Here is a 23,644-nt window from a genome sequence, read left to right as displayed (position 1 = left end):
TGTGACATGGAGATTGAACTTCACCGGGGAAAGATTGTACTGCCAATGCTTGTGCTGTACTTGCTTTGCAGATAGAGAGGATTCAGCTCACTATTGCTATCAGGCTGATCATGAAAGCAAAATTCTCTGATTAAAATAAAAGGTAATCAGAGTTTTCTAGCAGGCTGAATCTGTGGCTGCATCTTTTTGTGTTTTAAGGCTGATGTACGTTCTAGTTAAAAGTTTTGTGTTAAATAATACAGCAAATTCCAGTTTGGCTCGTTGTCCTGTTCTATCAGCACCAACTGAGAACGTTTTTGCTGATTTTACTCCTTCCTGCAATTTAATTTTGTTAACTTAAATACTGATTTTTCACTTTCTGAACCTCAAGTCACCAGAATGGCACTCGTGTTCTAGCCATCTGATTGTGCAAACAAGTGGAGCAGATGGCTGAATAATTTTATGCTTTTCATGTATTTGTAGTTTTGTTCTGAAAATGGCTGTTTTGTTTCTGGGCAGGCAGCGTGGCTCATCAGGTGTTCCATCAAGTGATGTTTGACAAATGTCTTCACACCCTGAGAAAGAGCTGGCCTCAAGGGTGTGAATTGACGAGGAAAAGGAAAAAGGATCATGCTAAAAGCTCTCAGGCTGAAGCAAGAAGAAATAAAAAGAAAGGAAGGCCAACCAGGAAAGAGAACTTTGATGTAAGATAATGTTCATACAGTATCTTCAAATACAGTATCCTTATGCTCTCTATTAATTCATAACTCAATAGGAAACTTATTTAATTTCCAAGTCAAAATGAGACTTCTCTTATCTTCCAGCACTTTACTCTCTCAACCTTGCATTCTGAAATCAAACTGTGTTCTTTTTACTTTGCACATCATTACAAACTTCTGAAAAGCCAGGCATGCAAAGTTAGCTGGCAGTTTCTTTGATGATGAGTGAGTTGCGACAGAAGAAAGCGTACTGTTCTTCAGCATATTGTTAACATGTTCAGCAGCGTATAGACACGTTGATGTTAATCATGAGTGCAGCCTGTAGCTGTTTTGTATATTTAAGAGATCTGCATGTTAGCAGAACTAGAGGACTAAGGGTAATCAGATCTCCATACTAATCTAATGATGGGAGACTAAGGACTAAATACTTGCAGCCTCCTATGAAGTGCACATGACTGCACCTCTTGAAAAGTTCTAACTTTTCTAAAACCTTCTTTGTTATATTTGTTAACATTAATTGAGTCCTGAACTGGATATCAGAAATCTGAACATGAGGGCAGGGTCATGATGAAAGAGGGTGGAAGAGAGTAGGCAGAGCTAGGAATTTGGCTTTGTGTACATCAATATCAGAATTCAGATGCCCAACCCTAGTTCTGCAGGCGTTTTTGTTTGTAAAATCTCAGATGGGAACAAGCTGTGTGAGATTTTTCTGGGAGCCCCCTTCTCTCTTTTCCCAGCTAATACTAAATGCCTTTAAATAGTTTGAAATAAAATATTTGGTACGTTGGATGCAAATTCCATCCTGCTTTACTATTAATTAAATAAATTCCAGCCTCAGTTTCTGCATAGTACAAATAAGAGTTCCTGCTTTCTAAGAAAAAAAGCGGTTGTATCAATGATAAATGATACTTCTGCCTTCTACCAATCTAGATGGATGAGATTTTTGAAGAGGATGAGGATCAAGAAGAAGAGATTTATTTTTCAGGACATGATCTGCTTCAAATTCGGGAAGCCATCCTCCTCCTCCTGAAAAACTTCTTAAGACTTCTGCCCAAGTTCTCTCTGAAAGAGAAACCTCATTGTGTGCAGAACTGCATGCAGGTAACTAAGACTACTAAGGACTCAGGCACACAGACAGATCCTGATCACTGCCCCTCACATAACATCACCCCTTTGCTTTCTTGCAGACCTTTGTTGAGTTGACAAGTTTTGAGCCTGCAGTGCATGAATTCGAGTTTTCAGGAACAATGTGAGCTATTATTTCTTAATGTTAATACATTGTTTTGAAGAGGTAAATATGGTGAATATGTTAAGTATTATTATTCTGTGGATGTTAAAATGAAAACAGTGATTTTTCTCTAGATAATATTGAATTAGTTCTTCCTAATTTACATAGAAATGATATTCAGTGAATTTTAAACATGTCTTTCCAGTTAATACAGAGTATGTTTGGTCACTTTAATAAAGTAAATAAATATCCGGCAGTAGGTGAAGCCATCTCAACGTATTCTTTTGTTCAGGAACATAAACCAAGCAAAATATGTCCCAGAGTTGGCCTATCACGGGCTGCGATTGCTGTGCTCCCCGCTTCATGGTGTAGAAAATAAGGTAAAAGTCTTGACAAAATCTTTCAGGTCTTTCTTTATACATCAAAAAGAAACTATTATTCCCCCCTTTAACAAGCCACTTTCATTATATACGTTGTTTCCCAGTTGGAGATAGGCTTAGGTACCTCTTTTTCCTCATCCCTATATCCTGTGACTTCTGTGATGATTTGTTGTGTATCTATATAGCATAGTTTAATGAAAACATTTTAGGGATTGTGTTTCAAAAGCTAAGTAAAGTTGCATCTCTTTAATATCTTAGAGCAGAGAATCTGAACAGTTACTGTCTTGAACTGCCAGTTCTCTTGCTTCCTGCTAGGTGGTGCTCTAATTCTGTCTGTTGGTATTCTCTGTTGTGGCACAGTTTGGTGATAGGGGCAGTGGGGATTGTGGGAATATTACGCACAGTGGTAAACAGGATTAATGCAAATGGGCAGAAAATTCTTTCTCATAGGAACATCTCATTATACCAAAGTCTGCAGCTTGACCTTTTTTATTATTTTGTTAAATCAAGCACCGTGCATAAATGCTTAATTATTTACATATTGTATCTGTTTCCATAGGGCATGTGAACTTAGAAAGTATCCATGTTTTTCTGGATTGTAATCTAATGTCAAGAGGGCACTAGTCTCATTTTTTCAGAGTTTGAACCCTCCTTTCTATCTCTTTGTTGCTCAGGCCCCTCAGTCAAACGATATGAATAATAGGAACAGTGTGACAGCTAAAGTGTGGCAAGCAATGGAATGCCAAAAATGTACCTTCTGAACCATCAGTGCATAAGGAAGCATAGGCGTTTAATTTAAGGTGTTTTCTGTGAGGAAAATAATGAATTTCCCCAAGTTCTGTGGATTTCTGTTGTAACTGATTCATAGAGATTAAGGCCAGAAGTCTGACGGCCTGTACACCACAGGCTGTTAAATTTCAATTAGTTGCTCTTATATTGTGTTCCACTTGAAATTATGCACCCTTTTAACTTGATTGTCCTGCTGGAAAGTAACTTTTTAGGTCTTTTCAGGTTTGTATGACATCAGTTAGGGTAAGTATAACCCCAGTATAAGAAAGATGCTCTCTGTGTATGTAGCTTCCCTTTTAAAGTATTCTGTTTGGATTTTGTAAGGGAAAAATAGTTTCGTATGAACCTGCTTGAATTATTTTATTAACCAAGACACAGTGGTATTCTAGCTCCTGTACTTGTTGCTGAAGATCAGCTGATTCTGGGTGTCTTTTTCTTCCAGACTCTGCACCGTATCTTCCATCGTCTCCTCAATGTCATCCTCATGCTGGAAGGGGAAGAAGGATCCAGGCATACAGCCCTTTCTGTCACATCACAAGTTATTAGTGCTAGGAATCAGGGAATAAAATTCATCAGGTGAAGTACAAAGTTGTTTGGTTAGCATAATCTTACTCCCCATTGCTAGTTAATAGAGGGATTAGAAGAACTAAGGCTTATTCTGAAGCTGTTGTGTATAGGTGAGGATTAATTTCAATTTCTGTCAGAAGAGCTAACATAGGACTTGTCTTCTGAGGGGAAAAAACACTGAATGTTGAAAACTGGGATGGGAGGGCAAAGATCTCCTGTTTTAGACTTGCAGCAAATTGTGAGGATTTTAGTTCATAACTGAGTGTGATGAAGGAGACCTTTAGTTAGGAATTTATCCCTTAATTCTCAATTCTCATCTTTCTATTTCTTAGCTTTTTGCTTTCATTTATGCTGTCCCTTATACTTGGAACAATATTCTACTTTCATCTGCCAAGGGCCTGTTATTTCCTCCAACCCTATTCATAAAACCTGCTCCTTCCAGGAATCTTTCTTGTATAGGCGCTCCATCTTTCTGTGACATCCCCTACCTTTACTGCTGTCCTTTGTCTTGTCTACTGGAGAACACAGGTGTTTTGGACAGACGGGACACATCTAATTCTGTTTTGCCAAGTGCTGCTCAAGTTTTTGGCTCTAGCTAAATGATTGAAGTCCTCACCAGTTAGATGCAATTAAACAAACACTTGGGTACTGGTGGGCTTAGTAACAGAACTGACCCAGGTATGGAGCTTTACAACGTTATGCTATGCAGCAGTCACAAGAGGGTGGGGGCTGGCTAACTGTTGCACGGAGTTTGTTTTTAGTACCCTACTTCTAATGTGTTGCTTTTGGGAGCAGCTGCTATTTCTGACTTCCTCTTCCTGCATTTAGAAACAAGAATATTTTAAAAGCACAGTTTATACAGAGACCAGTGAACAATATTTAACTGTCAGAGTAGGAATAAGGAAGCTCTGTGTACAGCTGCCTGTCTGAATGTAGGAGATGACCTTGTGCTAATTTTTTGCTCCCTATTACAATAGCAACCTGTTATAAGTTGCTTGTTTCTGTTTTGTACAGCTCTATAGTAGATGAACTAAAGGAAGTCGCCTTTCCTGTGCTCCGAATCTTACTGCAGCATATCTGTGCCAAGGTATGTTAGCTCCTTTTTATGTCTCGGATCTAAAGACAGTGGCACTATTCTTGGATAAAATGTGATGCCTATGAATGAACGTGGAGAATCTATTTCCTTAACTTTCACCACTTAAACTTTATCACCATGGGTCTTCTGTTGGGTATTTTAGTATGTCTGAGATTCTTGTGACAAAGTGACTCTCTTTAGATCCATGTAAGTGTTTTCAAACTGTCAAAGTATGGCACGCATCTTAGCAGAGAGATTCTCATGGACATTTCTCCACTGTTCACAATTGCTTGTACCTTCTACTGACATCTTAAACGAAAAAATTCAATCTTGTGACAAACCAATTACTTATGTGGCCAAGTAAAAATAGAGAAACATTTAACATATGTGTAGTTACTGTCAGGGTGACTTTAGTACCTGAAAATGAAGATTACAAGAGCCCTGTGACCAGCCAGCTGTCCATGGATCACCCTTTAAATCAAGATCACGTTTTTCCAGTCTTCACAGTTGCCTTGGGAAGCTAGCATTATCCCCATTTTATAAAGGGGGAATCTTTGCTTTTGAGGGTTTGTGCGTTGCCCAAGGCCATATGTTGACCCATTGGCAAAGACAAGCTTAGAATGCTGGAATTCCTGGTTAACAGTCCTGTGCTTGCACTGCTAGGCCGTATTACCCTCTTGAATAAACTGGTATTTATTCTGAGGACTGAAATGTGTTTTAGCTATCATAACAGACCATCCGAATATTGGTCTTGGCAAATTCCCTTGTCCTTGTATTTCAGGTCCCAGATAAAGCTGACTATCGTACCTATGCCGCACAAGCCCTGATGCAATTGCTGAATAAGCTCCCTTGTGCAGAGTATGCTGATTTTATAGCTTGGCTTTATAGATACTCACATAATACCAAGGTAAGTGTATATCCTATTTAATACACCAGACCTTTGGACATAGGTGTATTCTGAGCAGGTAAAACGCCGTATAAGTACTAAATAGTATTTTTCTTATAGCTGACGGCTGGTAGCAACTAGATTACAGCTGTGATAGATGTCTCAGTGCTTTAACACTGCCGTAGTAGAGAATCTGGTGTTCTTCACTTCCATAGATTCCCTACAGGGTGTTTGCCCTTGATGTAGCCTTAGCTTTGTTGGATATGCCGGAGAGGAAACTGGACAGCTCCTTGTCTGTGGATCATCAGAAGCTTCTAAAGCACAAGTTTCTGGTGCAGGATATGGTGTTCGGCCGCTGTTCAGACAAGGCACCTACGGTCCGCAGCAAAGCACTATCCAGTTTTGCTTACTGTCTGGAAATGAAAGCTGCCACTACGTTGGAGAGTATACAGGAGCTATTACAAGGCAGTAAGTATGGCAGCTGAATTCAGTATTGCTAAATGTCTCTTGAATTTTTGGGGGAACAGTTATTGGGAGATCAAAGATCTAATTGTCAAGGAATTAGAAATCTGGGCAGAGGTCCCTTAGGTGTTATGACAAAGTGAAAAGGTAGTCGTCTTGTTACTCATTACAACTTATATTTAGAAAGGCTTTATTGACAGTATGACTGGTTTAAATAGACTCTGCTGTGTGATGACTTTGAAAGACATTTACAAACTACTTAATGACTCATTTAAAAAATAAATTCCTCATTCCTGACACACAGTTATATCTTCAGAAACCTTTAGTGTCTGGGAAGTTTAAATCTGTCATGTTTAGCATGCTAAACTTCCCATAGTGTGATTAAAAAGCCAGATGGCATGCTCCAGTAATGCATATGCAGTCTCCTATTCTTAGATTACCTGCCTGATTATTTTTGGAAAGAAGAAGAATCCTGAATGGAATTATCTTGTTTGATTTTTTTTTTTTTCTTCTTCTTTCTGCAGCTTCTGGTCATATACTTTTAGACACAAACAACTACCCTGAGAGTTTGGTAACCCACACAGAAGGTAAAGTCTTCTCTTAAAAATGTTTGTTTTTCCTCCACATGCCTTATGTTTTCTACAGAGAAATAATTTTGATATATGAAATCTCGGGGTGGGTACATCACATTCTCCATTTAGTGATGCGCCACCCTGTGCAGAGAACATATCCTTTTTGTCGTCTTAATCCTTTGATTTACTTTTTTTTCTCTTAGCTCACTCCGACCATCCACTGAAGACTCTTCCGACTTTCAAGACCATTGAATTGACCAGGGATGGTGATACCACTGTGTTCGATGGTACGTCAAAATCACATTTGTCTTTTCAGCTGATATTAGGTTTTGGCAGTGTCTAACAGCAATCAGAGCCTCTTATGTGTATTCAGCATTTAGTTTTCTATATAAGTAAACAGATCTTTCCGTAGCGATTTTAGGTTCCGCTTATATGTAATGAGGGGAGGGTTAGAATTTTCAGTTTTAAAGAAATTCCATTTCCATTTAAGTCTGGAAGAACCACTCTGGAAAGTGTATTTAATCTTGACCTATTGATGTTCATTTCTACTGATGTGGCAGAAGCACTTGTCAAAAAGCACATTAATTACCATCTCTTTTGGAAGGAGTAAATTATGTGGATGATAACACTTGTAGCTCCATTGCTTGTAATAATATTAATAAAATCTCTTGCTTCAGAGCACAAGGAACAAATATATTTTCCCCACATAAATATTGCACCACTTACTAGGTGCATTATGTGGGATTAGAATTCACTTTTCTGCAGCATCAGGTATTGGCATCTTGTCCTGAGCTTTTGGGAACTGCACAGCTGTACCTACATCTTTGCTCTTCTATTTACTACTCCCACTACCACCACTCCCTTTGTACTGCTGCTAATCCCACTTCACTATTCCCCTTGTGTCCCTCATGTATGTCTTCGTTACTTGTCGCATGCTGCTCCCTACACAGGAACTCCCTCCGTATCTCAGTGTGACAGGCTCCTATCTTCTGTATTAAAATCCTTCCTTAAAACCAATAAGAATCCACTCAGTAAGACATATGATATTCTTATAAGATCTACTCTCTCAGATAGAAATGCCTTCTAGGCCACTCAGTGTATGATGTGTTCTCTATTTAGGTTGTAGGCTCCATGGAGTAAGGAGTGTGGCACTTAATAAAACAAATTAATAACAATAACTCAGTGCAATGGGCTGGCTGTGCTTGATAGGATAGTTGGAACACCAGGGACATGTGAGCCAGAGTTGAGGTGCATTAGCAGAGTTGTCTGGCTGCATTATACTTGACTCAAGCCTATGCTAATTTCTTACTTACATGAGGACCAAACAGTTTAAATATTTTAGAAAGAAAAGAAATGGTAAACAATGTATTCAAAATGTGATCAACCCCATGTTTAGAAGAGACAAAAGAATGGCAGTGTTGGCCCAGTGGGGCTACTCCTGGGGGAATTCTGCATCACTACATGTGTGCAAAATTCATGTCCCCTGCAAATTTCTTGGCTTCTCTGCAGAAAAATGACTTCTGAAGGGGAAGCAAAGGGAAGCCGCAAGAGTGGTCATGCGCCCCTCCCCAGCAGCGCAGGCAGGTTGATTCGGGCGCCTGGAGCAGCTGGTTGAGACGTAAATCACCGCCAGGGGTTAGGAAGGGTTGGGCAGTCATGCGTGAGAGAGAGAGAAACTGTCCCTTTCGCTCGCTATTACAGCACACTTGGCATGGAGGGGCAGAGCTTTGGGGTGTTTCTGAGGAGCTAGGCGTGGGGCAGGCTCTGTTCTCTCAGGCAGAGCAGAATGTAGCATCCTGCCTGCTTAGTGAATTGTTTCCATTGTTCTAGTAAACTCCCCCAGGAGTATAAAACAGGTGTAAAAGTCTTAAGGCTCCTTTACATTGCCAGAGTGGTGTAAAGGACAGTATGGCCTCATAAATGCTTATGGTGCTTTAGTAATTAAAACTGGTCTAAATTTTTGGACTGAAAAAATTTCCTATCGGAATGTGCTCCATGAACTGTTTGCTACTGACCTTTCTGGAGATGGTCAGTAGCCAATACAAATTGTGTGTTTGATTCCCCAGCGCCTACTTGTTCTTCAGTTGTCTATGATGTAACCTTGAGCATATGGCTACATATATTTGTTGACTAATAACTAGAAATAAAGGGTCAAACCTTGCTACATTACTATTAGGAAAGGGAGTTTGGCGATTTCCTCCAGTGCTCCCCACTCCAAATCTTCATCCATTGTATTGTAGTTTAACTAAATTACCAAAATAATTGAAACCATATGACCAACAAAATATGCAGAATTTTGCAGAATTTTAAAATACTGTGCACAGATTTTTTAATTTTTTGGTGCAGAATTTTCCGGTGCAGAATTCCCCCAGGAATACAATAGGGTTAATGCACATTACAGAGCCTGTCGTACCTATTGTGTACTACATTATGTTCATTCCCTTTATAGTCCTTCTCCGCCTGCTGAAGGTCACCTTGGTATTGTTCCTGTCCATTATGCTGAAATGCTCAGTCAGTGCCAGTTGGCAAGAGCATGATTATCTTAGCCAGTTGGTTCCCCCTGCAATAGTTTAGTTTGTCATGGACTGACCTCCCCAGAAAACTTGTTGCTACTAATTAAGGCAGTATATCTCTGTTCCTGTAAAAGGATCTGACACTATCAAGCCATCTAGCAGCTGAAGTCAAGTGGAGAGAATAGCTGCCCATTAAAAAGGCATTTAGGTCCCAAGCCAAAGTCCATTAAAGACAGTGTAATGATTCCCATTGACTTCAGAGGTCTTTGGATCAGGGTTTTACTGACCAGAACACAGAAGCGCAGTGCTCCAAGCTGGACATGTATTATAGAAACAGTGTTTTATTGGGGAATCGTTTTACGCTGAGACTTTGCAAAGTATACTTGGAAGAAGATGAACATGTAGGAAATTCCACTATAGGAGCTCTGAAAGATAACAGCAGGATTGAAACTAGTTCACCAGAACAACCAGTTTTAGTGCTAGAATGCTGATTATTCTGGGTGTCAAGGGTGATAACTGACAATATAAGAGCCTAGTTACATCTACCGGTTAATAAACTCGCTGGTAGACTATATAATTTCCCCTAATCATGTATAAAAGTTTGTTTCAGTATTTGCAAGGAAAATAAAGCTTTAGGCCTAATTTCCATGTATAGGGAACGGAAGTGGTGTTCTGCTTCCATCAGGACTCTCGGATTCTATTTTTGCTCTGCCACTGACTTTGTGACTTCATGAAAGTCACTTGACCCCTCTATGCCATAAGTTCCCCATCTGCAAAATAGATGTATTAATACTTCCTTCATCACAAGGGGTTGTGAGGTTTAATTCACTCATGTTTGTAAAGCATACTGAAATTCTAGTGTGTGAGGCTTGTAACCCATCTTAGATTATTTCCGAGTAGTTTTCTCATGTGCCACTACCCAAATCTCTATCCCACAAACAGCAGAGTTACCATCATACAGACTTTCTTGAGAGTTTTGCACAGTGTTAATTTGATAAGACTTTTAAGGTTAAAAATGATCCGAGGCCCCTTTATAAAGAAAAACAATTGGTCAAAAATTACACATTCCCTTTATTTTTATTTTATTTTCTAAAACATTTAGTACGTTTTAGAGACGCTACAGAAGCAGAAAAGGCAATAATAATGCGGGATTTCAACGACGCCCATCTTGCCTGGGGATGTGTTGCCTCAGGGAAGGATGCAGAGATAAAATTTCTAGACCTATTAAATGACTGCTTCTTGGCTCAACTTGTCCTGGAACCCACAAGGAAAAGACCATTCTTGCTTTAGTCCTAAGTGGAATGCAGGATCTGGTCCAAGAGATGACTATAGCTGAACCACTTGGTAATAGAAATGTAGTATACTTGTACAGGGGGAAAATACCAAGGAAATCCACCACAGTAGCATTTAGCTTAAAAAAGGGGAACTATGCAGACATGAGAGAGCTAGTTAAAAGGAACAGTCACCAGGGTAAAATGCCTGCCAGCTGCAAGGAGGCTATTTAAAAACACCATAATAGAGGCTCAAACTAACTGTACGCCCCAAATAAGAAAAAGAACAATAGGACTAAAAAAATGCCAGCATGGCTAATTAGCAGAGTGAAAGAGGTGGTTAGAGGCAAAAAGGTTCCTTTAAAAATTGTTGGTGTAGCCATGTTGGTCCCAGGATATTAGAGGGGATGGAGGGGAGATTCCCCACATCTGAGTCATTCTTTTTAGGTGACAGATCTGAGGAACTGTCCCAGACCGAGGTGTCAATAAAAGAGGTTTTGGAACAAATTGATAAATTAAACAGCAGTAAGTCACTAGGACCAGATGGTATCCCCCAAATGTTCTAAAGGAACTCAAATATGAAATTGCAGAACTACCAATTGTGGTATGTAACCTGTCGCTTAAGTCAGCCTTTGTACTGGTTGATTGTAGGATAGCTTATGTAACACCTATTTTTTAAAAAGGTTTCAGAGGTGATGCTGGCAATTACAGTCCAGTAAGCCTAACTTCAGTTCCAGGAAAATCGGTTGAAACTAATAATGAAGAACAGAATTGTCAGGCACGCAGATTAACATGATATGTTGGGGAAGAGTCAAGACAGCTTTTTAAAAAGGAAATCATGCCTCACCAATCTATTAGACTTCTTTAAGGGAGTCAACAAGTGTGTGGACAAGAGGTGATCCAGTCAATATAGTATACTTGCATTTTCAGAAAGCCTTTGACAAGGTCTCTCACCAAAGGCTCTTAAGTAAAGTAAGTAATCAAGGGATATGAGGGAAAGTCCTCTCATGGATTAGTAACTGGTTGAAAGATAGGAAACAACGATAAGAATATGTGGTCAATTTTCACAATGGAGAGAGGTAAATAGCAGCATGCCCAAGGGATCTGTCCTGGGACCAGTGCTGTTCAAAGTGTTCATAAATACTGTAATCTGGGGAAAGTGGTAAAGAGTGAGATGGCAAAGTTTGTAAATGGTGCGATAGTTAAGTTCAAAGCTGACTGCGAAGAGTTACGAAGGGATCTCACAAAATTGGGTGGCTGGGTAACAAAATGGCAGATGAAATTCAGTGTTTGGTAAGTGCAAAGTAATGGACGTTGGAAAAAATAATCCCAACTATACAGACAAAATGATAGTTTCTAAATTAGCCTTTAGCACACAAGAAAGAGACCTTGGAGTAATCATGGATAAGTATAACTTGGTTCAAAAAAGAATTAGATAAGTTCATGGAGGATAGGCCCGTCAATGGCAATTAGCCAAGATGGTCATGGATGCAACCCATGCGCCGGATGTCCCTAAACTTCCAACTGCCAGAAGCTGGGACTGGACGTGGCAGGGGATGGATCTCTTGAAATTGTCCTGCTCTATTCATTGGCACTATTCATCTGGCATTGACCACTGTCAGACACAGAATATTGGGCTAGATGGACCATTGATCTGACCCAGTATAGCCATTCTTATGTACATAACTCTCCTTTCAGGATTTTACCTAAAATATAAAAGCAATACAAATATACTTAAAATTACAAATAAAATATTTGAAAATCAGGTGTTTTTTTTTTCGTTTACCTGCCAGATACTGTGTGGTTTTTCTTTTCCTGTCAACAATTGATGATCAACAGAGTGCGGAGCTGTGCTCTACCTTGTCATGATGTGCTGCTTGCCCTATCAGTATCTCCTGGTGGTGCTGCAGTCTCTACCTGTGTTGGATCTCATGATTCTTTTTCCATGCTTTCCCTGGACAGGGAAGGAGATTATGGGTATGCTGAGACTGAGAGCAGGGGATGAGAAGACAAATGTCAGGAAGTCTGCACTCCAGGTATATTCTCTACTGAGCACTGTGTGCTATTAATATAAACATGTAGGCTAACATTCTGCAATGAATTCATGGAGTGATCTGCCCACATGGAGCTCACTGAAGAATCATGGCCTCATTTTGCTGCTCCTGCAGCATATAGGCAGGTCTTTCAAAATGCCTTCTCCACTTGTTCCTGTTAATTGATGAGTGAATAATGCAAGCACAACGAATTCTACCAGTACTCTCGTTGAAGTTCACTTTAGAAATAGGGCTTCTTTTCAAATGTCAGTAAGCAACTTCCGTATATAAATTGAGGCATGTTCATTGGGTAGTTACTCAAGAATTCAGGAACTCATTTACAAAGGAACTGGATTTTATCCAGCCTCGATTTTGGAGTGTGCTGCTTTAGTTTTAAAAAAAAAAAAATCATAGAATAAGAGGCAGTTGGTCTTGGAAAAAAGAGACTGTCCTCTTGAAATCTAGTCAGTTTAAAAAAAAAAAAAAAAAAAAGTTAAAATAGGCATATAATCCTTGCCCTACAGTTCTCCTCCTGGTTGATTTATGTTTGTACAAATATACCGTTTTGGGTCTATAGAATGTTTGTTTTCCTTTTCCTTGTTACTGTGTGATGACCCACACAAATGCAAAGGGAAACTGACTGTAACTGTACAGAGGGAAAGGTGAAGCTAACTTTACCTAAGTGCTGTTACAAAGCCTGTTCACTTTCAGTTTTTGTGTCCCCCAGTGTATCTCTAAGTCTTGAGATTTACCGTCGTTGGGACCAGTTCTTCTCCCATTGAAATCAATAGGAAGTGGATTGGATTTTTCATTGGCAGCCAAATGTGCACCCATTGTATTCCTATCAGTGTTGTCACGGTGTTTGATTTCTAGGTCTTCACGAGTATCTTGAAGCACAACGTGATCCCATGTACCCCAGAAGACTTGTCCACTCTTCAAGATCGCTGCCGGGACCCTGCCGTCTCCGTACGGAAGCAGGCACTACAGTCTATTACAGAGCTCCTTATGGTGAGGGGAAAGAGCGCACAATATTTACCAAGACTGGCAGAGTATAATTTTATTTAAAGGGGGGGAAAAAAGAGGGAAAAGACCACATAAATTACTATCCACTTATTTCTCCACTGAATTTCTTTATATTGATTTAACTTTGTTGCCTTTGACATGAAAGACCTATCTTACTCTTACACATAGTTGTGAATAACATTGACATTTCCTATTGTTATACACATCTCTTTCTGGCTCTCATACAGCTCTCCGGTAGCAAATTGGTACATTTGTTGTTCACCTGGTCAGAAAAAAAAAACTCTGAATCATTGTACTGAGATTGCAGTATGCAGATTGTGTCATTGAAAGATTTTTCCTGCTTTGATGTTTATTTACAAAAGGTTAGCAAAGGAGGATAAGAGCACAAGTGTTTTTAGGCACAGCTCACTACCGTTCGTTTTAAGTGACCTGTTGTAGTGCTTTCCTGGGACACTGTGTGAGACTGATTTTAGTTTTAGAAAATAAATATTACAAACCTCAGATCAGTAGGAATAACTGATATCTTGAGCATGAATATAATATTCAGCAATTGCATGGTGATTTAGAAATTTAAGGCTACTGGTCCCAAACACTGTAAGACTTCAATACTGCTTCATCAGTACCTTGGAAACTAAAATTGTCCAGGCTCTCATTAATCCCACCATAGCATCTGAATGCGTAGAATCTGAATTACTGGCTTCAAAGTATTTCTAGTATGGAATTTTTTTCTCTTTAGACTCAACACAATAATGTTATGATACAGAAGGCCTGGTTAACAGGTGTGGTCCCTGTTGTGATGGACAGTGAGAACTCTGTGCAGGAAAAGGCCTTGGATTGCCTGGATCTGCTTTTGTTGCAGCACATTAAACACTATAATAAGTTCATGCATGAAGACCGAAACCAGACACTGGCCTGGGATCTCCTTGCCCTCATCACTGCAGAAAATCAGGAGTTGAGGTAGGTCAGTTGTACTGCCAATTCCAGTCAATAAAGAGGAGTTTGGACTCGTATGTTGGCCCCTTCCAACTCAGTGTTTCTCTAGGCATGTATTGCTGTTATAATGCTTGTACTCCTATAAAAATACGTGAAATGTGTCCAGCTAATCCTGTGTCAGGAGATTATTGACTACACTGTAGAACAATAGCAGCGTGTCTGTTGGTTAGAGTAGAGGACTGGGACACAAGTTCAGTGTTCTGTTCCCGTCTCTGCCACTCACTTTCTGTATGACTCCAACCTTTGTGTATCTCTGTTTACTTACAGTTAAAATGTATTTAATGCCTACTGCACAGGGATGTTGTGAGGCTTAATTAATTTTTGATACATCTTTCACCTGGGGGATCTCAAAGTGATTTAAACAAGGACATGTTACTATTAAGTGATCCCGTCCGTGCTAATGTGGGTATTGTTATCTCCTGAGCTGCTTGTGTCGCTCTACCAGTTTAATGGGCAGGGTGCGGCAGGCCTGAGAATCAGCAGCCAATTATTTCCATGCTGGCAATTGGTGAGCACAGCACAGTTCTCCTGTGTATTGGATGTTTTAACTTTGATTCCTTTTCTCCGAACTCCAGTGTCCGAATGGGAGAATGACACATGTGGTGTGTCTTTTGGTGTATTGCTAGGAACTTGGGCTGTTAAAGTTAATTGAGGGTGTGGTGATGAGAAAAATAACCATCTATATATTTATAGAGATCACTGTACATGGGATTTTTTTTTCCCCTCTCTTCATTCTGGTGTACAATATGTTACTTGTCTTATGACTAATAGTATCTTACTGCCTTTTGCAGAACGCTGTGGGAAGTAGCAAAAGAGATGAGGTGACACACAAAATGACAGGGACAAAACACTGATTAAAAGCAGCCTTATGTTTATTAGTCAACAGCATGTAATAGATCTTAAATAGAAAACTGATCTGTCGGTCGTGCTGCCTTTCTGGCTTGTAAAATCATTTTACCAGTCTAATTTTGGCTCTTGTATATCATACTTTGCACATCCATAACACTTTCCAACTGAGAATTTCAAAGCACTTGATGAACTTTGAGTTTCAGAATTCCCCCAGCATGAGGAAGGCAAGTATCATGGTCCTTGTTTGACAAAAGAGGATACTTTGACCCAGAGAGGTAAAGTGAATTGCCTAATGACACAGAGGGAGCTTCCTCAGAGATGGGGGTAAATCCAGACCCATAAATCCCAGTCCTGTGCCTTAATAACAAATTTATCTTCTTCTGGCTTGTGGATGTTGGCGAGAAACTGCCAACAAAAAATCTTCCCCTGCTGGATTCTTCTAGTTAAGTTTTCTTGGCTATAAGCATACCAGACATTGGGCCCAATTTAGCAGTGACCTGATATCTATAGTGATACATCCATATCTACGTGGCAGAAGCTTTGTGTGCACCTGAATTATGAACTGGAATATGGAAGAGAGGATGTAAATATTTGGGGATTAAATGTAGAATGGAAATCCTGATTTGTTCAGAACAATGAGAAGTAAAAGTTTTTTACATAAATAACCACCAGACGGCAATGTCACCAGCTTCATTGTGTTGCCTGCTGCATGAAGGGTGGCCTGGCTAAAACTGCTGGCCCTTAGTATAGATTCAGAGATGAGCTGTTTTGTCTGTGGCATGCTTAGCTCTTTTCTCCTTTCTGTCTTCCTTGCAGCCGTTATTTAAACAAAGCTTTTTACGTATGGTCCCAGAAGGAGAAATTCTCCTCCGCTTTCATAAATAATGTAATGTCATATGTGGAAACAGAGCATGCTGCATCAGCCTGGATGCTGCTCGCAAAGGTAGCAGGTTCCTCACCCAAGCTGGATTACTCCAAGATAATCGAATCCTGGGACAGTGTCAGCAGGTGTGTGCCTTTATCTTAATCATTCGGCAATTAAAAGACATGCAGGGCAGGCCAAGAAAACGATCTCCTCTTCCTGTCTCTCCACAGGTAGAGTGTTGTTTGGTGACTGCTTAGATCAAAGTGCTTAATTTAAACTAACAGTGCTTCCGTCTAGGAGAGAAGCAGTGGCCTGCAGCCTTGAGCTAGAGCCCGATCATCCAGTACCTTAAAGTTGCCTTCAAGCTCTATTATGTTTTCATTCACCCTGACAGTTCTGCCTTCAGCATGCATAATCCAAATGAAAGGATTTTCTGACTCTAGTCAGTTTTTCTTCTTGGATTAATGTTTCTATTTGTCCCTTTTATGGCCTTTCAGACAGCAAAATACCAGCACTAATACCGCAGGTCACATCCTGTGTGTAATTGGACACGTTGCGAAGCATCTCCCCAGAAACACCCAGGGCAGGCTGATTGGTGAGTGCCTTGGTGTGGGTCAGTGTTCAGCTTTGCCTCCCAGCTCCACTGTATTTTTGTCTTTCTATTCATAGTCAGCTAGCATGAGCACTCACCTCAGCTAGGTGTTTGACCTTCTTTTCAGATGATATCAAGTGCTGGCTGAAGGAGTTTAAGTGTCCCCTGGAGGTGATCAGCCCAGCTGTTGAAGCTCTGCAGAAGCTCTGCCATGCATACACAGATGCCCCTGGGGAGGCACAGGTGGGGCTTCGAATAGACTGTTTTAAAAGTGTATTTCACACATCTCGAGAAGGTCGTCTCTCGAAGACGGAGACATTTTCCTCTCCTGAAAATGCTGGTTTCTTCAGCGCACAAAGGAAAGAGACTTCTGACTCTAGAAAATTGCACCTCTCTTCTGTTGAGCCATCTTGATTGGTATATCATGCTAGCACTGGCATGCACCTAGTGTTAGGGATGGGTTTGAGAGAGCTGCTGCTTCTTTTTTTTTCCCCTAAGAGAATGTTTTGCAGTTGAAATCCGCTGAATTCACTTCCTTAAGGGACCTACAGTAGTGCCTATTTTGATACAGGGTTTTGTGTTTTGGATGCTTTTCCACTAGTTTATATTGAGGCTACAGACACGTTCTATGTATGCCACCATAGATTAAGTTGGTCACTACCAACCTGCTATGGACTCAAACAAGTGCAAGTAGGTGACCGTGTTTCTCAGGCTATGTTAATGGAAGAGCTTGTGACAAAGCCAAGGCAAACTGGGAAGGGGAGCAGGTTTGTGTGAAGATCTTTCCCCATTCTGCAGACCTCATTATAAAAGAAAGCTAGGGAGATTCTAACTTACTGGTGGAGAATTCTGCATCCCTTTTAATTTTGCCACCTGGTTTCCCTTCCTTTTATGCCCCATCTGTCTGCTCTGTCTCAGTAGCTGGGAAGTTGGCTATCTTCAGTAGCTAAGCTCTGGAGCTCACCCTAAGCAGTGTTGTTTTTAAAAAAAAAAAAAAAAAAGGGGGGGGGGGGCTAAATTGGCATGAGTTTTTCCCTCAATATTAGACTCTTCCTACATATGGATTAATTTTCTTTCCCAACATTAATCGCATCTACCTCATAATGGTGTCTTAGATACCTACCATGGGTAGCTATGTAAATAGCTTAAAAAAATGCAGTAACCACACTAGCTGCTGTAGGAACCACTGTGCTTTGCTGAGATGCTGTTTAGTAAATTCCTATACCAATGTGCTAAAGCGGGTTCTTCTGTTTCTATCATTGGGAGAGTGTAAGGTTCATAAAGCAGTGCCAAATGAAGACAATTGGCCCTTTCTACTTAGATACCAACAACTCCTGCATTTAAAGTTAAAACCTAAAGAGGAAAATAACTGTTCAGATCAGATGTTCTTTTGTAGATTTTACCCATATTTTGTTTGCAGCTGATTCCTGCAGCTAGATTGCTAAACAAAGACTGGGACAAGTTTTTAGCCGTAGAGAAACTGCTTAGTGTGAGGGCGCTGAGAGAGAGTATTCATTTCAGATTCGAGAAAAAGGTTTTCATTTACCACTTCAGGACTAATGCATGGAGGATGCTTTACCCATGATGCATTTCTTTAACGAGCACTGCATTGACTTGCCTTCATCTTGAAACAGAAGCTGCTCAACCAGGTATGTGGAGATCTAGTATCTGTCTGTGAGTGCTACATCTCCAGTATAGTCCTCAAAGAGGATGGAGCAGAGCAGCTGCAAGAAGACCTCTTGGTAAGCTTGGTATCCTTTCTGTACTGATTGATCAAAGAATTCATTTGTTCCCTCTTTAAAATGATGATTCCATGGTTGTCCAGCTGAGCAGTATTCTCTGGAGTACTCTGCCTTGTACATTGATACAGGATTTTTTTGTTGTGGGGGTTGTTTTTTGGCCTTTAGCTTGCTTTTCTGATATTTATTATGGACATAAACATAAATTAGAATTATATATTTGTTTTTAAAATATTCACTGGAATAGTTCATGAGATGCAATACTTTGTTCTCCTGTGAGTCCTAGAGAACAACAGGCCCAGGCTAGTCACCACAAATTTGACACGGTGTTACACACAATAAGAAGTAGGGCTTGGAAAGTAGACTGCAAGTGGAAAGCTTTCCTTGATGAGTGGGACAGCCCAGGCTATCAACTTCTACAGAATCTAGCCTTTCCTTAAACTACAAAAATAAATAAATAAATAAACCTCTTTCCAGCCCTTATGGTAATGAAGACAACACTCCAAATGTGATCAGTGCGATGACCTTTTCTTTAATCTCAGTGGCTCTACATCAGATGTGCTGCTTTTATGGGAATTTGTCAGCAAATTTCAAGTCCATGGATTGAACGTAAAAATAGGTTCCTTCTGATTCACATATTGCCACCACAGTAAAGCATTCTGTAGACAAAAGGTTGCCCTCGTTTAGACCCTGTGCAACCCCATTCTCTTAAAATTATAACGTCCGTTAGATCTGTGCAGCTTTATTACTTTCACTTGGGATACAGAAATGTAGCTGAGCTCTTAATTTGAAGGCAAAGTGGGGTCGCACGGATGATCCTTTCAACTGGAATATGATTGAGTATCCTGTTGATGCACAATCCAGAACAGAATCCACTTCATTCTCCCAGTGTTGTGCTGGTTTGGCAGGAGTGGCAGTAGTTAGAAGTAGTAAAAGCTCTTTCAACTCAAGTCAGCAGATCTGACTTTAATACACAGAGAGCTGCTTTGAGTAAAAAATTCTCATTTTCACATATTCTCTTGTAGAGCAGCCCATTCTGAAAGGGATCTAGTCATTATTTGCATCCATTGGAGGCTGAAGAAGCATAGCTCCTTGCCACTCTTACTTTCTCAAATCTTGAGGTTTCTAGAGAGGGGAAAACATCATTAGTTTACAGTTGTAGGGGAAAATACTAAATCCCTGTGATATTTCTCCGAGTACATGTCTATAGACTTTTGTGTGTGAGTGACTGGATATCATTCCTAATGGAAATTTTGAGTGATGTGCCAGAAAGCTACAGAATAGACTTGATTTCAAGAGTTCTGGGGGAGCTGCAGTGATTGTACTAATGCAAAATGCATCATGTTATTGCCTTCATTTTTGTTTTTTTGGGAAAAATAGTAATTTAATTTCCCGTTTGCAACTTGTCAATAGTACATGTCACCACTGAAATTCACCATGTAGTAAGGACAGATCTAAAGGAACTTGGCTCTCTGTAGTTAGACAGGTTTCAGAGTAGCAGCCATGTTAGTCTGTATTTGCAAAAAGAAAAGGAGTACTTGTGGCACCTTAGAAACTAACAAATTTATTTGAGCATAAGCTTTTGTGAGCTACAGCATCAGATGCAGTGAACTGTAGCTCACGAAAGCTTATGCTCAAATAAATTTGTTAGTTTCTAAGGTGCCACAAGTACTCCTTTTCTTTTTGCAGTTAGACAATAACGAATTAGATCTAACTGAGCCTCATACACAGGTGATGCCTTCCCTTTTAAAGGGCAGAGGGAATTTTAAGCTCTTTTGGAAGCTGTAGCACCGTTGAAACGCTGGCTGACTTGGGTAACGTGGAAGCTTGTTGATTTAATTGTCAGCCCTGCTGTTCTCTTTTGACAGTGTTGCTTTTCTCTTTAGGTGAGACATCTCTTCACCTTGGGTGAGACTGCACAGTTATGTCCAGCCAAAGTGGAGAAACGCATCTTTCTTTTGATTCAGTCTATTCTGGCTTGTCCTGTCAATGTAGATCAATGTGAGGCCCTCCCTTTACTCTTAAATTTGCATTTAGGAACTAAAACTCTCTGGTTTTGAGGGTATTTTAATTTTTGGTCTGTTGTTTCCCAGTGTCTAGTCCTCCAGATGGTGAGGAACTCCCAGTTTCTCAGCCACTGTCCCAAATCAGAGGATCTGCTATGCCCTCAGTGGTCAGAGCCCATGCGTTCATTACACTAGGTAAGAGCTGCCCTGTCATGGGAATAGATGCTATGTACCACTGATTCCTACCCTTTTCTCTCTTCCCTGGTTACAATTGCTACAGCTGTTCTGCATGAGCTTAGACACAGAGATGAACTGTATTCAGTGTTTATAGTGATACAGCTCCAAGCTTTCAGATAACTCCCTGCAGTGACTATGTGCACACACCAATAAAAATATGTAGCTTTACCATATCTAACCAGTGAGTAGCACAGTTAGCGGGACCTGAAGAACCCTGCAGACTTGCACCAGCTTGGTGGCATCTGATTATGGAACTATGTGATGCACAAGAGGCTCAACAGGGGGATGGAGGGAATTCAATGCTTTCCAGAGCAGGCTGTGTTAGAAAAGCTGTCTGACAACAGTTTATATGTTTGACTTATACGAATGATGAGCCAGAGCCTTTGTGTTAAAGGCCGGGTAGAATATTTGTCTCCTATATGAGGAATATTTGTCTCCTATATAAGCTCTGCTTTATACTTCCTGTGTGATTGTGGACATATCACTTCTCTAGTGTGGGAGTACTATTGCTTCCTCACTTATGCGCCTCATGACGCTTAATCCTTTGTTCTTAAAGAGCTTAGAAACATTTAGAGGTGCAAAATATTAGTGTTATTTTTAAAGGCTTCCTAGTAATGTTATTGGGGTGGCTCTTTTCTTGTTATGCATAGGACATTAGGCTGCACTCTGAGCTCCCTATGGCCCTTTGGAAAAGAGGAAATGGGGTTACTAGATCCATGATATAGGCCTCATGTTTTCTCAGAAGAGGGATGTGACAATCCTCCTCCTTGATTACATTTCCCTTGAGGTGGGTTGTGGGTTTCTTATACAGTCTCCGCTAAGACTTCCTTGCTTTTATTCCCTTGTTTACTTCTTGCTCTCGCTATTTTCTGCTTTCATTTCTCCTTGGTCTTATTTTTCTGTCCATGTGTTTTGACTTGTATGCCACCAAGAGGAGGTGGAAAGATAGCCCTGAGGAGGTGAGGAACTGTAACATTCATAGCCCCAATTCTTTCCTCTCTATGTGACAGGTAAGCTGTGTCTGCAGCATGAGGATCTAGCAAAGAAATGTGTCGCAGCCCTAGCTCGTGAGCTAGAGGTATCTGAGGATGTGGCCATTCGCAATAACGTTGTCATAGTTATGTGTGACCTGTGTATCCGCTACACCACCATGGTGGACAGGTACATTCCCAACATCTCCATGTGCCTGAAGGACCCGAAGCCCTTCATCCGCAAGCAGACACTGATCTTGCTTACCAACCTTCTTCAGGTGACTAGCGGGCTTAGGCTAGTTCTCACTACTCCATTCCAACAGCCTCCATCATACAGAATGTTAGCAACCTGCACAATGGATACGCTGCTTTCAGATTGACCCTAAAATACCCTTTCAATCTCCTCACACTTTAAGATGCCCTTAACAGTAAACTGTTACTGCCATAGTTCGTTAACTAGGGTGAATAAATAGACTTCCAGCATGGTAGTTCAGCAGGCTATCCAAATGATTTTAGTTCAAGGTTTGTCTATCATGTTTTTTCTTGAATCTGCAATTTCACCCCCAGTAGATGGGTGTAACAGGTGTCCACCAAGCGGAAGCAGGACACTAACCTTCTCTGGTGATCTATCAGTTATGGTGTGGACATCAATATGTGAGAGGCAGAAGATATTGATACCCCCGGTTTAATAATGTATCCTAGGTAGGCAGACTACCAATGTGTTAATTCATGAGAACAATGTAAAGGAATGCCTTTTTGGCACCTCAGCATTGGAGTTCAGATTTTCTCTCTCTTCCCTTGTTCTGCGAACATTTAATGGTAAATCAGGACACTTGCTGCTATGGCATTTAAATAAATGTACTATTTTCAGAATTAAGGAATCTTGAGCTTTATTTTGTGTGCCTTATGATATGACCCAGAGGGTGTATCTGGGTGCAAGCTGAAAAATCAAATAGGGTCATTCATTCCTGGTTCATGCTGATGGTTCACTGTCTACTTCTTTCCTGTAGGAGGAGTTTGTGAAGTGGAAGGAGTCCCTGTTCTTCAGATTTGTCAGTTCTCTGGTGGATCCCAACCCAGATATTGCAAGGTAGGATACCAGTTCCATAAACTATCCGGATAGCAAAGCAAACTGAATCTCACATCCCAGCTGTTAATTCTGAATGTAACAGAGAAATCTCCATGAGAAAGATCATGTGCTCTCTAATCCCTGCCCACTTTCTCCCTAGTTATGCCCTAATAAAATTTTGAAAGCGGGAATGGAGGAGTGGGAAACTTCACTCCGAGCCTGACCTGATCTGAAAGTACAAGAGTGGCAGGAGGGAGAACAGTGAGCGATACGATCTGTTCCCTCTTTCATGTGTGCATGGAACTGGGTACTGGCCTCTAGGTCAGAGGGCATGACTGGAGAGGCCAGTTACTCTTTCCATGTGTCCAGGGAAAGCAGATGCGGGCCATGAAAATAATGGAAGTAGTCATTGGGAGCAAGGAAGAGGGTTTAGGGAAGCAGTTAGTGTCTAGGAGAGGGAGGATGTAGGGCCATTCCAGATCATTGTTCATTTAAAGCCCCAAGTCTGCTTTATAGAATAGGCAGGGCAAGACTCCCCTCTTTCCCAAGTCAGTGTTGCCTGGTGTTTGGAGTTATTAGGCCCACTTGGGGTGGATCAATAGACTGAGTTGACTGAGTGGGTGACTCAAAAGTAGGTTCCAGGCCCGGTCAAGGAGGAGCTGCTGGAAGGAGCTGCTGAGAGGAAGAATTCAGCCAGCACACAGGCCCCAAGAAGGAGGGCTGTGCAACCCCTGAACTTGAGGGGAGAAGAGTTCACAGGCCATAGAGGCCAGGATTTAAAACACAGTCCCCCTGGATGTAGAGCTGTGAAACCTGGAAACTAAGG

The 23,644-nt window shown here is 40.7% G+C and overlaps 1 protein-coding gene across 4 annotated transcripts in view; it reads left to right on the top strand.

The window, feature by feature from the left end:
* NCAPD3 (non-SMC condensin II complex subunit D3) overlaps window positions 1-23,644 on the top strand; it is a 47,738-nt gene that overhangs the window by 9,216 nt on the left and 14,878 nt on the right. For all 4 annotated transcript variants that reach the window (XM_073321169.1, XM_073321168.1, XM_073321171.1 and 1 more), the window contains 21 exons: window positions 499-683; window positions 1,629-1,799; window positions 1,886-1,947; window positions 2,219-2,306; window positions 3,538-3,671; window positions 4,677-4,749; window positions 5,519-5,644; window positions 5,839-6,091; window positions 6,610-6,672; window positions 6,861-6,944; window positions 12,404-12,477; window positions 13,348-13,482; window positions 14,234-14,454; window positions 16,156-16,347; window positions 16,702-16,799; window positions 16,924-17,039; window positions 18,431-18,538; window positions 20,422-20,536; window positions 20,629-20,736; window positions 21,789-22,027; window positions 22,760-22,839. In XM_073321169.1, coding sequence (XP_073177270.1) covers window positions 499-683; window positions 1,629-1,799; window positions 1,886-1,947; window positions 2,219-2,306; window positions 3,538-3,671; window positions 4,677-4,749; window positions 5,519-5,644; window positions 5,839-6,091; window positions 6,610-6,672; window positions 6,861-6,944; window positions 12,404-12,477; window positions 13,348-13,482; window positions 14,234-14,454; window positions 16,156-16,347; window positions 16,702-16,799; window positions 16,924-17,039; window positions 18,431-18,538; window positions 20,422-20,536; window positions 20,629-20,736; window positions 21,789-22,027; window positions 22,760-22,839 — 2,725 coding nt within the window. The remainder of the gene's footprint in view (window positions 1-498; window positions 684-1,628; window positions 1,800-1,885; window positions 1,948-2,218; window positions 2,307-3,537; window positions 3,672-4,676; window positions 4,750-5,518; window positions 5,645-5,838; window positions 6,092-6,609; window positions 6,673-6,860; window positions 6,945-12,403; window positions 12,478-13,347; window positions 13,483-14,233; window positions 14,455-16,155; window positions 16,348-16,701; window positions 16,800-16,923; window positions 17,040-18,430; window positions 18,539-20,421; window positions 20,537-20,628; window positions 20,737-21,788; window positions 22,028-22,759; window positions 22,840-23,644) is intronic.

This window comes from Lepidochelys kempii, chromosome 22 (genome assembly GCF_965140265.1).
Source record: "Lepidochelys kempii isolate rLepKem1 chromosome 22, rLepKem1.hap2, whole genome shotgun sequence".
Taxonomy (NCBI): Eukaryota; Metazoa; Chordata; order Testudines; family Cheloniidae; genus Lepidochelys; species Lepidochelys kempii.
Note: the sequence above shows the minus strand (reverse complement) of the source record. Positions and strands in the feature narration are given on the sequence as shown.